The sequence below is a fragment of the Calidris pugnax genome, unplaced genomic scaffold (assembly GCF_001431845.1).
Source record: "Calidris pugnax isolate Ruff unplaced genomic scaffold, ASM143184v1 scaffold111, whole genome shotgun sequence".
Lineage (NCBI taxonomy): Eukaryota > Metazoa > Chordata > Aves > Charadriiformes > Scolopacidae > Calidris > Calidris pugnax.
This window is the reverse complement of record NW_015090872.1, coordinates 8,330,939-8,344,429: the sequence shown is the minus strand read 5'-3', so window position 1 is coordinate 8,344,429 and position 13,491 is coordinate 8,330,939. Positions and strand designations below refer to the sequence as shown.

General features: G+C 35.4%; 1 protein-coding gene across 15 annotated transcripts in view; it reads right to left on the bottom strand.

Moving 5' to 3' along the window:
* DLG1 (discs, large homolog 1 (Drosophila)) overlaps nt 1-13,491 on the bottom strand; it is a 134,751-nt gene that overhangs the window by 44,396 nt on the left and 76,864 nt on the right. For all 15 annotated transcript variants that reach the window (XM_014945881.1, XM_014945876.1, XM_014945878.1 and 12 more), the window contains 8 exons: nt 12,675-12,725; nt 12,165-12,289; nt 10,634-10,803; nt 9,809-9,945; nt 7,860-8,004; nt 3,905-4,031; nt 1,553-1,709; nt 174-276 (listed from right to left, as the gene is read on the bottom strand). In XM_014945881.1, coding sequence (XP_014801367.1) covers nt 174-276; nt 1,553-1,709; nt 3,905-4,031; nt 7,860-8,004; nt 9,809-9,945; nt 10,634-10,803; nt 12,165-12,289; nt 12,675-12,725 — 1,015 coding nt within the window. The remainder of the gene's footprint in view (nt 1-173; nt 277-1,552; nt 1,710-3,904; nt 4,032-7,859; nt 8,005-9,808; nt 9,946-10,633; nt 10,804-12,164; nt 12,290-12,674; nt 12,726-13,491) is intronic.

Below are 13,491 nucleotides of genomic sequence, written 5' to 3'. Positions count from 1 at the left end.
ATATTCCTATCTGGTCACTTGCAATTATGCTAACAGGTGTCCACATCAATCACATTATTTGTTTCTCCTCTCCTCAAAAGAGCCATTAGGTGGGGCCCAAGGACACTGTAGATTACCCTTCTCCAAGTTCAAAATTGTGGAAGAGAGCTTGAATGTGTACAGCAAACCCTTACCTTCTGGACGGTACTGAGCTACGATAGTTACTGCTTGGCCTGCATTCTTCAGAGCTGCTGCTGCCTGCTCATGGGTGGCTGCTTTTAGGTCTACTCCATTTACCTACAAATAACACAAAAAAGCTCTTTAACAAAATAAATGTTTGTGTTTATCATCACAGAAGAGACTCGCAAAAAAAAATTAACTGGACACAAACTCATAAATGTTTGTGTTTATCATCACAGAAGAGATTCACAAAAAAAAATATTAACTGGACACAAACTCGTTTCCATGTGACTTTTCCCTGTTTACAACATTGCAAGCTCATTAAGACAAATCAAAGATTACTGATCATTACTGAAAGCTGAAGTCAATAAATCCTGTCTCACATTTATCTGTCTGAAAAATACTCTAATGTTCATAGTAAATCACTCAATTAATTTGTATTTGCTAAGTCAACCTCTTGTTTAAGAGCTTTTTCTTTCTTTTTTAAGGAGACACAGAGAATGTCACTTTCTGTGATGGTTCACCTCACCTTTCTACACCAGGGCTTCAGGGACCTCCTTAGCCTAAGTGTGCCTACAGACCACTGTGTTTACCACCCAGTGACAGACCACACTCAGTGTTTTCAATGCAGCAGATTGAAAAACAGTATCATAAAAAACTGAAGCAGAAAAGCTCATGTCAGATTTTAGATCAAAAGCATTTTTCATAGTTCAAATTAAAATACAATGCACTTTAATATCAGCATTTTAATATCAGCAAAGCCAAAATTATTTTTTCCTCTTAAACAATTAAAATACAATGCACTTTAATATCAGCAAAGCCAAAGTTATTTTTTCCTCTTAAAAAACTACCAAAATACAATGTAATTGTCCAAAGAAATGATTCTCCATAAATTAAGTCATTTCACAAAGAAATACACAAAATCTTTATGACCTTCAAGTACTAATAGAGAAAAAGCCCTCAGACAGGTATGAGATGGATCTAGTTAAGACTAATGGGAAGTTTAGCAGTTACTCCTGGAAGTAAAGCACTCAATTTTAGACACTACTGCCAAGTGTCTCCATCTCAATTGAAGGCTTATTTCTGAAGCATGCATTATTTCAATGTTGACACACATGCCCCTCAGTTACCAGACTAAGATATGTTAATGTCTTCAGTGAAAAAAGTATCTGAGTTAGGAAAGTGCTATTTTAATCACGATACAGATGAGAAATTGAGGAAGACTAAAGCCCTTAGAGATATTTTGAAAGTGTATCAGCATCTGTTCCATTGTCTCAAGTTTAGCTCAGTTAATGATATCCTTTGCATATATAAATCATATTAATTGGCATTAATATCCAGGGAGAGGAAAACTTTTCTTGTTATTTAAAATAAAAGAAGCAAGAAATCCTACAGAAATTATACGATCTCCTTTCCTAAGCTCTCCACTCAGGTCAGCTGGCCCTCCTGCAAGGATGAAAGAGACGAAAATTCCTTCTCCATCTTCTCCTCCAACAATGTTGAAACCAAGACCTGTTGACCCTCGATGCAGGACGACTTTTCTAGGCTCCCTGAATGAAAGAAATGAATAGGAAATCTTGGTCACTGGTTCTAAGTAAAAGTAAAATAAATAATTAGAAAAAAAGTTTTCTGAGAGAAGCAGTGTTGAAAATGTAGGTATTGACAGTTACACATTTCTTTAGGCAACAGTGTCACAGGCCCCCCTGCCTTCCCCCCTCCTACCCTCCCAGTCCTTCCCCCAAAGTTTAGACTTTCAAATAATAACTTATATTATTTGCATGCTTTCAGTTCTTCTTCTGGAGGCAGCACAAAATCTCCTCCCTGTTGTTAAGTGAACTGAAAAATTCAAAAGTATGTGTGTATTCTAAATTCCTATTACACTACAATCCTTTTCAGAACTAAATGTCATTACTTAACACTTTCCATATTGTCCGAGAGCCTCAACATAGCTCACAGTTTTATTCTAACCGTAATAGCAAGCAACAAAATACTATTTTCCCTTTCTAAAACTCAAAGAACAAATTCCAATGTAAATACCAATAATGAAAAATATGTCCTCACAGCTTTAATTTCACTTTAGTTGGTTAAACAATGACTACAGAAAAGAACAATTCAAGAATTATTTAAAAAAAAAAATATATATATATCAGAATTTATGGCATTCTCAGATACATTTGCAATTTATTTGAAGCAATTGCAACTGAAAAAGTTAAACCTCAAACAAGTTGTTGCATTCTTTCTATAGGATCCCCTCCTGGCTTGGATGAGGAAAGAATACTGAATGAGTTAAGATACAGCCAGTCAACTTCTAATGCAGAAACACTCCCTCAAGAAATCTACTTATCTGCTACTTGACCCAGTACACGAAAAGCATAAATGATTTCAGAAACAGCCATTTATAATAAAGCAGAGCAATTGTGCACTGCATTTGAAAAATCACTAGAGAGCACTAAAGAACAATTAATGGACATTCTTAACTATTTGGAGACATTAATTATTAATTCACAGGATAAACTAAGAAGCTGCATTTTTCCAAAACAAACTAAAAACATCATCTAGTTCTATCTTTAAAAATCACTCTATTTTTGCACTAGCTCTTAAATCAGCTTAGTGTCAAATTCTTAAATTTCACCCCCTGTCAACTATTATATTCATCTTTTCAGAGTACTATTTTATTACAAATAAATAACATTTTGAAAACCTACGTATATTGCTATGGATCACACTGATACAGTAACAAAAATGCTGCAGTTAGAGAATATAAACTTACAGTATCTTTTAAAATATTACTCAAAATTTCTAAACCTCTCTTGGGGATGGAGGGAATGAAAGATGGGAAGGTAATTTAAAGAAAATCACCCAAAACCTTCTCTGAATAGCACTTGCAATTCAGAAGAAATCTAAAACCTTCCTTTACAGTAATTTTAAAGGAAAGCTACAAAACTTAAGTTCTGCAATGCTGTCAGTAGGATAAAGTCACTTTGGCTTATACATTCACCTAACCATAAGCTAAAGATAACTACAAAGACACATCCAAGACTCTCTCACGTTCCAATATATTAACATTTTTTCTCCAACTTATTATACCATTTATATTTCAATACTGGGTAGACCCTGCTTCAGAAACTGAGTGACATTATCTGCATCAGACAATGGTGTGACACAGAATTCAGCAACATCATACTGAAAATGCAGTGCAACATCCCTGTACTTGCAGCACAGAAGGGTAACAAAATTTCAAGAGCTTCCCTTTATCAGCGATGATGAACAAAAGATTAATACAATCTACTGAATCAGTGTAGGAATGAATGTTCTGTTAATGGGAAAGGATTAAGAGCTCTCTAGCCTTTCTGGATTTAGAAATCCATCACAACAAACTTTTGCCTGTGGGGAAAAAAAAAAAAAAAAGGATTGCTGGCTGTAAAATAAGAAATAATCTCTATAGTCTGCTCTTACTACCATCCAGTCAACTCATGGAGCACTTTGACAGGGCATTTTGATTTTAATACTATTCCCAGACTGATAAATCACGTATGTGAGCACACACACATATGTCTGTGTGTATATATCTATACAGATATATCTAGTTGTCTCATTACACCAATGTTTACAAGTGTTAAGACTCTAGTGATTTGCATTTATTTCTTGAAATAAATTACAGTATTCACTAGTATTTTGCGCACAGACACATCTTATGAGCTTCCCTGGCTAACTAATTTGACATGTAGCTTTGGTTATTCATTACCTGGTAATCTCATCGTCTCCAAGCATTCCCTTGGGAATTGGTGAGTAGCGCCCTGGTGATGCTGGGGGCAAGGACTGTCCCAAGTAGGCAGAGGGAGTGATATGGTTATCCACTGGCTGAGAATAAGCTTCAAAGAGGAGAGGGGGAAGAAAAAGAAAAAAATCATTAAGGCAATAAGGAAAAAAATAAGGCAGAACTGAAAGTATTATAAGGAGTGACCTCTTCTTAAAACAAAACATAACAGTTCAAATGCTACATTGTAAATATCAGAGTTCTAAAATACCCTCACATCTACACATTCCCCAGTCTCCTCAGGCTTTAAGTCAGGAAGCAGACTTTTCAGTTTGATTGTGTCTCTAAAAACCCTTTCTTAGAAACTGAAGTCTGTGAGGACAATCTGGAGATTTATCTGGTTTTAAAGTTCTCTTTAACTTGACCAAAGTCAATTAAGAACTTCAGTTTCTAAAAATCACCATGTTGGAGCAACAGTGAAAAATACATTTTAATGTTGCATTTCTTCCAAACTGTCAAGCTGCCTCCCTCTTTCTTTTCAATGCTTTGATGGAGTGTCTTAGCATCCCCAGAGCACTCCAGGCCATCCTGTTTAAGAGAACTGAACAGGGAGGGATGTTACACTTCTTAGACATGGAACAAACCCATCTCTAACAGCAGAGGTGCTGGCAGTGACACTACGATGTCCGCAGCCAACAGCACACAAAGGCAGGATTATTCCACCTCCAACGCTTCCAGGTATGAGGCATTGATTAACTGAGAGGAATAAATGAGGTAGGGCAAAAAAAATTCCAGCTCTATTGCAAGGGTCGGTTGCCTTATTCAGAGGTTCATTGATTAAAACTAGAAAAGGAGTATGAAAAGGCTTTAGTCTGACCGTGTCTGCATAACAAACCATGAATCCTGTACACAAAGTGCATATGTTTTACATGAACAACACCACATATACTAGAAAATTTAACACCTTAATTATTTCAATTGATGGAAAATATTCTACAATTCCAGAAGAGTTGTCCCAATAAATAATTAAAAGGATGCATTATATTTCCAATTTAGGCACATCAATTTTAAGTGTCCATTCACCAGGCGCAGTCATACCCACTGTCTCCCATTACAAAGCATACTCTACAATTTAAAATCTTTTTCCTGGGGTAGGTGGTTCATGTTTGAGGCGTAAACATGGAGGGCAGGGACACTTCACAAGTTCAACATTATTGAAGCTGCCAGACTCTTACTCACTTGCTGTATCTGATGCAGTGCCTGACCACTGAGGATTTACACTAAACCCAAAGTTTTAACTGCATAGACGTGACACAAATTGCAGAAGCAACCTGTATATTCTCCTATTTTGTTTTTCTTTTTAAACCATTGGCTTAACATTTGGATCACGTACAAAGTTGATCTAGAGTATTTTTACATGACAGACTTACTACATCGCCAGCTTTGACACCACCCAATCTGTGCTGGATTGATTCTGTATTGTTCAGGATTCCTAGATAACCCATATACAGTAAATTCCACACATGGAGTATGTGTCACTTCAACATTGTCTTACCATGAACAATGGACTTTATGATCTCTTTTCCAATTAGTGGAAAATGGATTTTTATTAAAAAAACCTAAACAACTGTAGCACAGTATAGCAGCTCTGTACATTCTGTTCATGCACTAACTCTTCTCATTTCACAAAACAAATTTCCAATTGCTTTTAACAAGTCAGTGGCAGCTATAAAGATGCATATTTTATAGGAAGCAATTAGATTTTTCATAACAAATGCTGTGTTGACTTACAGAGCTTTTCATTTGCCTGTTTTTAAAGTTCCTAAAGCTTTTAACTGCATCTTGTTCAGAAACTATTTCTATCATCTAATACAGTGTCATATTCTTATTTTTAAAATTTCATATCTGTTCACCACATAACTAAAACTCAGCTATCGAAAGAAAATAGCAGTTTATTATTTCAGACCTGATGACTGCTCCACTTCAGCACTGGGTACCTCATTTATAAGTTTCTACGTAGGGTACCTGCTTACAAAATCAGGTCCTTTTTTTCAAGGCTGCTGCTTTCAGCACTGGGGAAGCAAACCTCCAAGGAATAAAAAAGCTCTCTATGGAGTTCCTGCAAAAAACATGCCTGTGCCTTTCCTAAAAATGCTTTAGCTGGAGATTATACTGAAAGAATATTCATGAGGAACATGATAGAAATAAAAGGCAAGCCATCACTTTCTGAATACGAAATCAGGTCTAAATTTCTATTTCCAAGTAAATATTATTACTGATGTAACTGATAAAGGAACTGTATTTCGGATGAACAGATAATTACATGCATAAAATGAATGTGCTTTGACAGGAAAAGTCAAAGACTTGAAAGGAGAAATCCACTCCATTCCAAATTCACCCCCCTTGACATAACACAGTTCTACAAAAAAAGAAAATGGAAAATTTCCTATTATTTCCTTATTATCTACAAACTGAGGACACCAATCACAAGTACAATCTCTAAAATAGAAAATAAAAACTTTATTTTAATTTATTGTTATTACATATTCCTCTCTTCCTGTATTTATGCCATTTAAGGAACAGTAAAGAGTTTATGTCTCTGGTGAGAAAACTGGTTATTCCCTACTTTGCAGTATTTTATTTCTCAATGCAGAGTGGAAAAACTGTAGCAATGCACACACATGCAATGGACAAATACTTTCAAACTGACTAGGAGACAAAAATGTATCATTAATGTCTTCAAAGGAGGCCTGCATAGGAAGCCAGTTCTCTGCCTCAAAAATTACGTAGACACTTTTCTGACTGATATTCCACAATATGCACTGTACAGGTAACACTGGTGCTCTTAAATAGCAAGTTCTAGACCTTCTTAGTAATATTTCAACTGAATAACTTTAAAAGCATTTATACCAACATATTACTGGACATTTGTTCCAGGAACCATTTAATGACCAACATTTATATACAGATTACTGAGGCAGTGTATGTTCCCTGCTGACATATGACCTACTACAGAAGACTAATAGCTATGATTATCAAACACACCAATCAGTTTAGCTGGCAATGGTGCTACCAGCTGGGTGGCATCAGTCCACAGGACCATCCCACCTACAGTGCTGCTGTTCTACATACAATGAACATCGGGGTTTTTGTTGAATTTCCACATTTGCTCTACTGGAAATTCTCATCTTTCAGTGTCTCAGACACACAGAGAAGAACAGTACTCTAATGGCAATATGTTCGGAAAGAACAATCTTTCATAATTTCACTATTCTTGAGTCAGAAAACGGGGAGCACTGTAAAGTAACTGTTTAAACTAGCAATCCACATCTCAAGGGTTAAAAGAAAAATCTCACAGAGCAATAGAAACAGGGATAGTAATCAACTTTTCCAGTCTGTCAAGAGCTTTCAAGCTTTCATTGCTCACAGTACCAGTCTCTAGAGCTATACCACATAACTATGAGCTATTTTTTCCACATTCATTCCCTGCTAAATGTTCTGGTTTCAGACAGCTTCAACTCTTCTTTACCAAGATTTTCAACATCACTAGCCTCTACCTGAAACCTTATTGTTCTTTACTCAGTCCACAGGACACTGAACACCTACACAGTGCATTGTTTCTTACTCCTCGTGGTCTCCAGGTAAATGAAGCTTGTGTTCTCCTTTCACTTATCAGCAACTGATCAGAACCATCAAGTCACCAGGACTAGGCCACATCCCTCACCGAAACACACCCAGAGCCCCACTGTTGCTGGCTTTTCAGTACAACTTATAGGATGTTATTCTGTTTAGCATATAGTTTTCCTGATTAATCAACTTTCTCATATCAGATTTTCACACTGTATAATTTTAAAAAGCTTGAAGCTGTTAAAATACTAAAAATGGGGTATGTTAAAGCATTAAGGGGAAAGGTAATTAAATCATAAAGAGAAGCTGAACTTACAGTTTGTGATGTCAGGAGGGGCATAACTGTCATTCATGAACATGCTGGTGGGTTTTGCAACTTTCAGATAAACAAAGTCTGATGTGTTTTTTAAGGCAGTCACTGCTTCTTCATGAGTAACTTCTTCTAAGCAAACACTGTTCACCTAAAGTTAAAAAAATAAACAAATTTTCAACACAGGAAAATGTATGTTTTCATAAGACTCACAGAAATCTGTTGGAGCACTCCAGCATTGAGAGTATTTATTGGGATTCATGTTGCATAGACATAATTGGTTAGATAAAAGACGCTTTGTAGTGCTTTGAAATATTAGAAAGACAAGTCTTTCCTCAAAAAGTTATAATAAACTATATTGACTGTAACATTATAAAGGCAGCACACATGACTTTGGAAAACTAATGGGATAAATATGACACTCAAAAAGCCACAAGCACACACCATCACAGCACTGACACAGTATGTTATCGCAAGCATTACATGGAAGAAAGCTTCTTCTAGTAAGAATAAATCCTACATGATCTTGGCATGACATAATTAAGTTCTAGACATTATAATGGGGCAACATATTATCACAAGAAGACAAAAGTAGCAAAACTGGAGAAGATCCCAATGTGTCTGACTGATTTACTTTAAAGTACTTTAACTTTACAGGCAACAGATTTTCTTAAACTACTGCTATTAAGGTGAAACACTGGCACTTCAGTTTTAAAAAAAAAATTAACAATTAGTATCTCATGGAAAGCCTTAGTAAATTGAGTTGCTGAGCATCTCTTTCATATTTTGAAGAGGGAAGTAACTTCCGCAGATAATGCCAGGCAACATGGGAAATAAGGTTTGGGTTTGTACTGCACTGAATCTGACAGACCAAAGACACTTTCCTCTGTCTGATTTCTTTATATACCGTGTAAAAACAACTGGGCCTTGTCAATTCTGTTATTTGGCGGAGGGGAACTCTCCTCCTTAAATGTAGTCTTTCCACCTGTGTTTTTTAAGCTTCCTAAAAGTTTTCTAAATGTCTCTTAGTGACAATTTTTAATTTTGTAAAAACAGATTTAAACTCCTACCACTCCTGATGAGTGAAAAGTAATTTTGCAGTGCATTGGTAATTGCAGTAGAACCTAAACACACAGTCAGAAAGTTAAATTCTGCAAAATAGGGGAGCTTATCTCTACACTAGTGACAAAAGCTTTGACTACATGAAATTTAGCTAATCAGAAGATATTATTGATGACAATTCTCACTTCTTTCCTAACTTAATGAACTGAGAGAATGCTCAGACAGAAGCAGGTACTGCCTGGTAGACGAAGGACTGTGGAGCAAACACATCTTACAGGAGTGGAGTTTACAATTCAGAAATTCATTCAGAAATTCCTGGCTCTAGGCTCTTGTTTTTCTAGCTGGGCAACTAAACTTCTTGATGGAATTCAAGGAAGTAAAAAGTTGGGGTTTTTTTTATTTTGTGCATAGAAAAATCAGCTTTGAAGTATTTTAAGTTTGAAAAAAATGCCATTCAAAAGCATTACAAACATTAGAATCCAATATAAACAGCAGTTTCACTACAAGCTGGCTGGCCACCAGTACATGGAGTTCCTTTCCATTCTTCTTTTTTGAGAAGAGAAACAATCCCATTGTATGCTGCTTTACATTCCCATCACTCAGATACCAGAAAAATAATAGCAGGCATCAGAAATAAACAGGCTGATTAATACGGGTTTTGCATGAAACATTGTGCTATGGAACAGATTTCAGATTTCCTGACGAGATGGTGTTGAACACCGCAGATTTAATTTTTATCATTAATTTCCTGGAAATATCATTTTTCTTACCAATTTCTATAAAATAACACTCCACCGGCAGGCAGCTTAACCACAAAGTGAATCATGCCCTTACCGGGCCTAAAAGTGAATGACCATGAAAAAAGAATAATAAAAAAAGAAGCTCGCTCTTACAGCTAAAAGTTTGTCTCCAATCTGAAGTTTGCCATCTTTATGTGCTGCCCCGCCTTCAATGATTTTGGTTACATAGATGCTGTTGTCTCCAGGTATATGCTGATTTCCTACACCACCAGCAATACTGAAACCAAGACCTGCTTGAAGATAAGATCATTACTCAAGAAACCTTTTAGCATTCATTAGATTCCAATTATTACATAAATAATAATGCTTTCTGTATTACCTATACACATACATATATGTATATATAAAAATAACGGGCTCTGGTTGAAGCAATAGTGGATGCCCTGCCAAGTGAACTCCATAATTTTCCAGAAAGTTCTGGAGAAGATGTAACATTTACAGAAGTTCTGATAATCAAAAGCTAAATCATGTCTTTCATGCCTTGTGGAAGATACACACAGCACAGCTATAGCATCGCCATTGATATTTAAAGAATCATATTTAAAGAACCATTGTCTAACGTTTCTCCATATAGAAACAAAATAATACTTTCTCTAAATGTTTCTTAATCTCTCAAAGATCTTTCTATGTGATACAATGAAATATCTTATTCCCATTTTTAAAGTACTTAAAAATTAATAAATACTCTCAGAAATACATTTGTATCATTTGAAAGAAAAATGTGCATTCTACAAGAATAGTTTTGAGACACAGGGTTGCAAATTCTGAAGTAGTTGAGATGCCACTATTTTATTTTTCATTATTCTGCACTTCTTAGAACTTCATATGCAAGGTATTATTTTATTTTGAAAATAAATGCAGAAATCTATTGCAGCTCTACCCCTCTTGTAAAACAGAAGTTTTCTACTTCCTACGTACCTTTAGGGCCTTTTACAAGTTTGATTTCCACTATTTTTTCTGTGACTGGTTTTCTTCTTTTGACATACAATCGTACAATTGACCCCGCTTCTTTCAATGCTTCAACTGCTTTGCTGTGTGTCACATCACGAACATCCACCTCATTTACTCGTAGAATACAATCGTTAACCCTAGAGACAGCAACATTCGTGTTCAGCTCTTGTGTTATAGCAGAGTGGACAACATCAGGAGCCTAATATTTTATCTATAATATGCTAACATACACGTTAACACATTAAGATACAGAGATTTTGTTTCAAAATCATATTGATCCAAAACAATATACTAAAGTTAATAATTAGTGCCTAAAAATAAAACAAGGATCACTAGAGAACATTTAAAGTGAATATTTCGTTCACAGCCGAAGAGGACACCATCTTCTATATGTTTCATTTAAACGGTATTCTGCACAGCTTTGTACAAACTATCTTTTGGTTATGGGTATAAAAAAAAATTTAAAAATTCAGAAACTAGGAAGCACACAATGAGAACACGGTAGTTTTAAGCCATGATATGAACAAGTCAACCTCCATTCCTGCTTTGCACAGGCTGTTTAAGTGCTGGCTTCCACTCCATTTAACGTGTTGCTGTAGTAACCCTGAGCTCTCATTACACTAAGTACAATGCCTGACCCACCTGTCACCGTGTCCTGCCAGATGTACCTCTGACAATGGCCAACAAGGTAAAAGGAAGCCTTGAAATAAGCTTACTAGGACTAAAAACTATAAGGCATCAGGCATTTGCACCAAAAATGACAGGGCAAATTCTTGACAAAACGAGAAAAAAAGCTAGTCCTACAATCAGATGTGGGTTTTTCTTCCACATAATGATATGGGAGTATATTAAAGACTGTTCTGGATTAGAAAAATAATTCATTAATGCATTTTGTTATTAACTCCTAACAGGACTCTTCAAAGGAAGCTGCAAATATCATTTGCTACCATCTAATAATGTGTCAATGCTTCCTCACTAGGAGTAAAGTAGTAGTATCAGTCCACAATTAAATAAGAAAATGGGGTATACTGCAAAAGGAGTACTCTATTAATTGAAACAAAAAATATGGCTTTTGAAAATGTGTAGGTATCTCTGAACAATTAAGACACAGAATTACACCAAGCATAAAAAGAGGGATGTTATAAAGCTCAGTTATCTTACAGATCAGAAAATCTGCACATAGATAACTATCCTACCTGTCTAACCTTTTCCTTTCTATATTAAATTATTATATTAAATTAATGGCAAAATCAATTTATACCACTGACCAGAAAAGATAAAGTTCACTTGATTTCACTTAACTGCAGATTTTATTGTTTGGAAAAAAAAAAGAATTGATCCACTTAAACATTTTTCATTATTTAAAAAATACTTCTGTAAGAAAAACTTACTTAAAATGTAATGTAGCATGATAATAAAACTACTAGAAGTAACAGAAAGTGTTCTATCTACTGTTGGAAAACACAAGCATTTAGCAACCCAACACAGAAAGTCATACCGTAATCTTCCATCCTGTGCAGCTGCTCCCCCGGCTATAATTTTTGTAATGAAAATACTTGAATCATCCCCAATATGTGGGTTGTCTGTACCACCTGCAATGCTAAAGCCAAGTCCTGAATTGCCCTAAAGGTAGAAGGGGGAAAACAAAAAAAGGCATTTCCTTTTTCAGTGGAAGATATTCTAATATATTTATCTGATTCAATACAAATCTATGTAATTTTCACTGATAAAAAATATTAAAAGACACTTTAAGCAGTATACTGTGATAACAATAGGTAAGACGTAATTATTATTTTATTCTCAATGGTCAAGAATATTAACAAAAGCTTCTATTTCTGCTCCAGCAACTGGGTGTATGTTTTTTCTTTAGGTTAAACAATCCACCTAAAGAAAAAACAGTAAGGATTGCTTTGGGTTGCCATTTAACAGTATCAAGAGGTTAATTTTTCATATTAAAGTTTCATAAATTCCATTTAAACAGAGTACAGAAAGACATTTAGCACGTTACCCTTTCGAGAGTAATTTCTTCATACTCATAATCTGCATCTGTGCCATTGACCTACAAAGAAAGAGAAGAGACTTACAGAAAATTTTACACTTTACACAACACGGTTTGCTCGGCTGAGAGTCCACTCCCATCCAATCTCAGGTGGCTCACAGTGACCACTGAGCTCAGAGGGGATGTGTGATTTTCACACCACTCCGCACATGAATCAGACATCCTTTTTGTATGAGCTTAAAAGCTAAAATTTCAGACAGCAGACTGCTCTACACAGACCCTGTAGAGCACAGGCCCTCTGCTTCTCACTGCCAGGATCTTGAGATCCTCAGGTGTTCCTTAGGCCATACAGCAAGTTGAAAGTGAAAAAAAAGGAAGGGGTTATGGAGTAGAGAAGAAATTGTATAAAATAACAGAGCAGTATTTTCAAACAGTTGCTCCTTATAGATCAGAGAAAAATCAGACTGATGCTTTATACCATTTCTCACTAAAAATGGGTAAGACCCTTCTAAAGCAGCATTTAACAACTGTTAAACAGTTAACAAAATGTTAAACAACAACAATATTACTATTTATCACGTTGCATATGTACTAAATATCAACAAATTAAAACAGGACCAAAACCAGGAAGTTTAGAAGAATATTTTATAAAGTTAGATGAAAAATCCAAATAGTAGAAGTAAGCCTTGTTGTCCTCAAATTAGAAAGGACACCCACATTGTTTGCTGCCTACAGAATTAGGACAAAATCAAATAACATAAGTAACAAATATATAAATTAAATGCAAATGGTTAAATATAAGATTCTTAACCATACTTATAGAAAA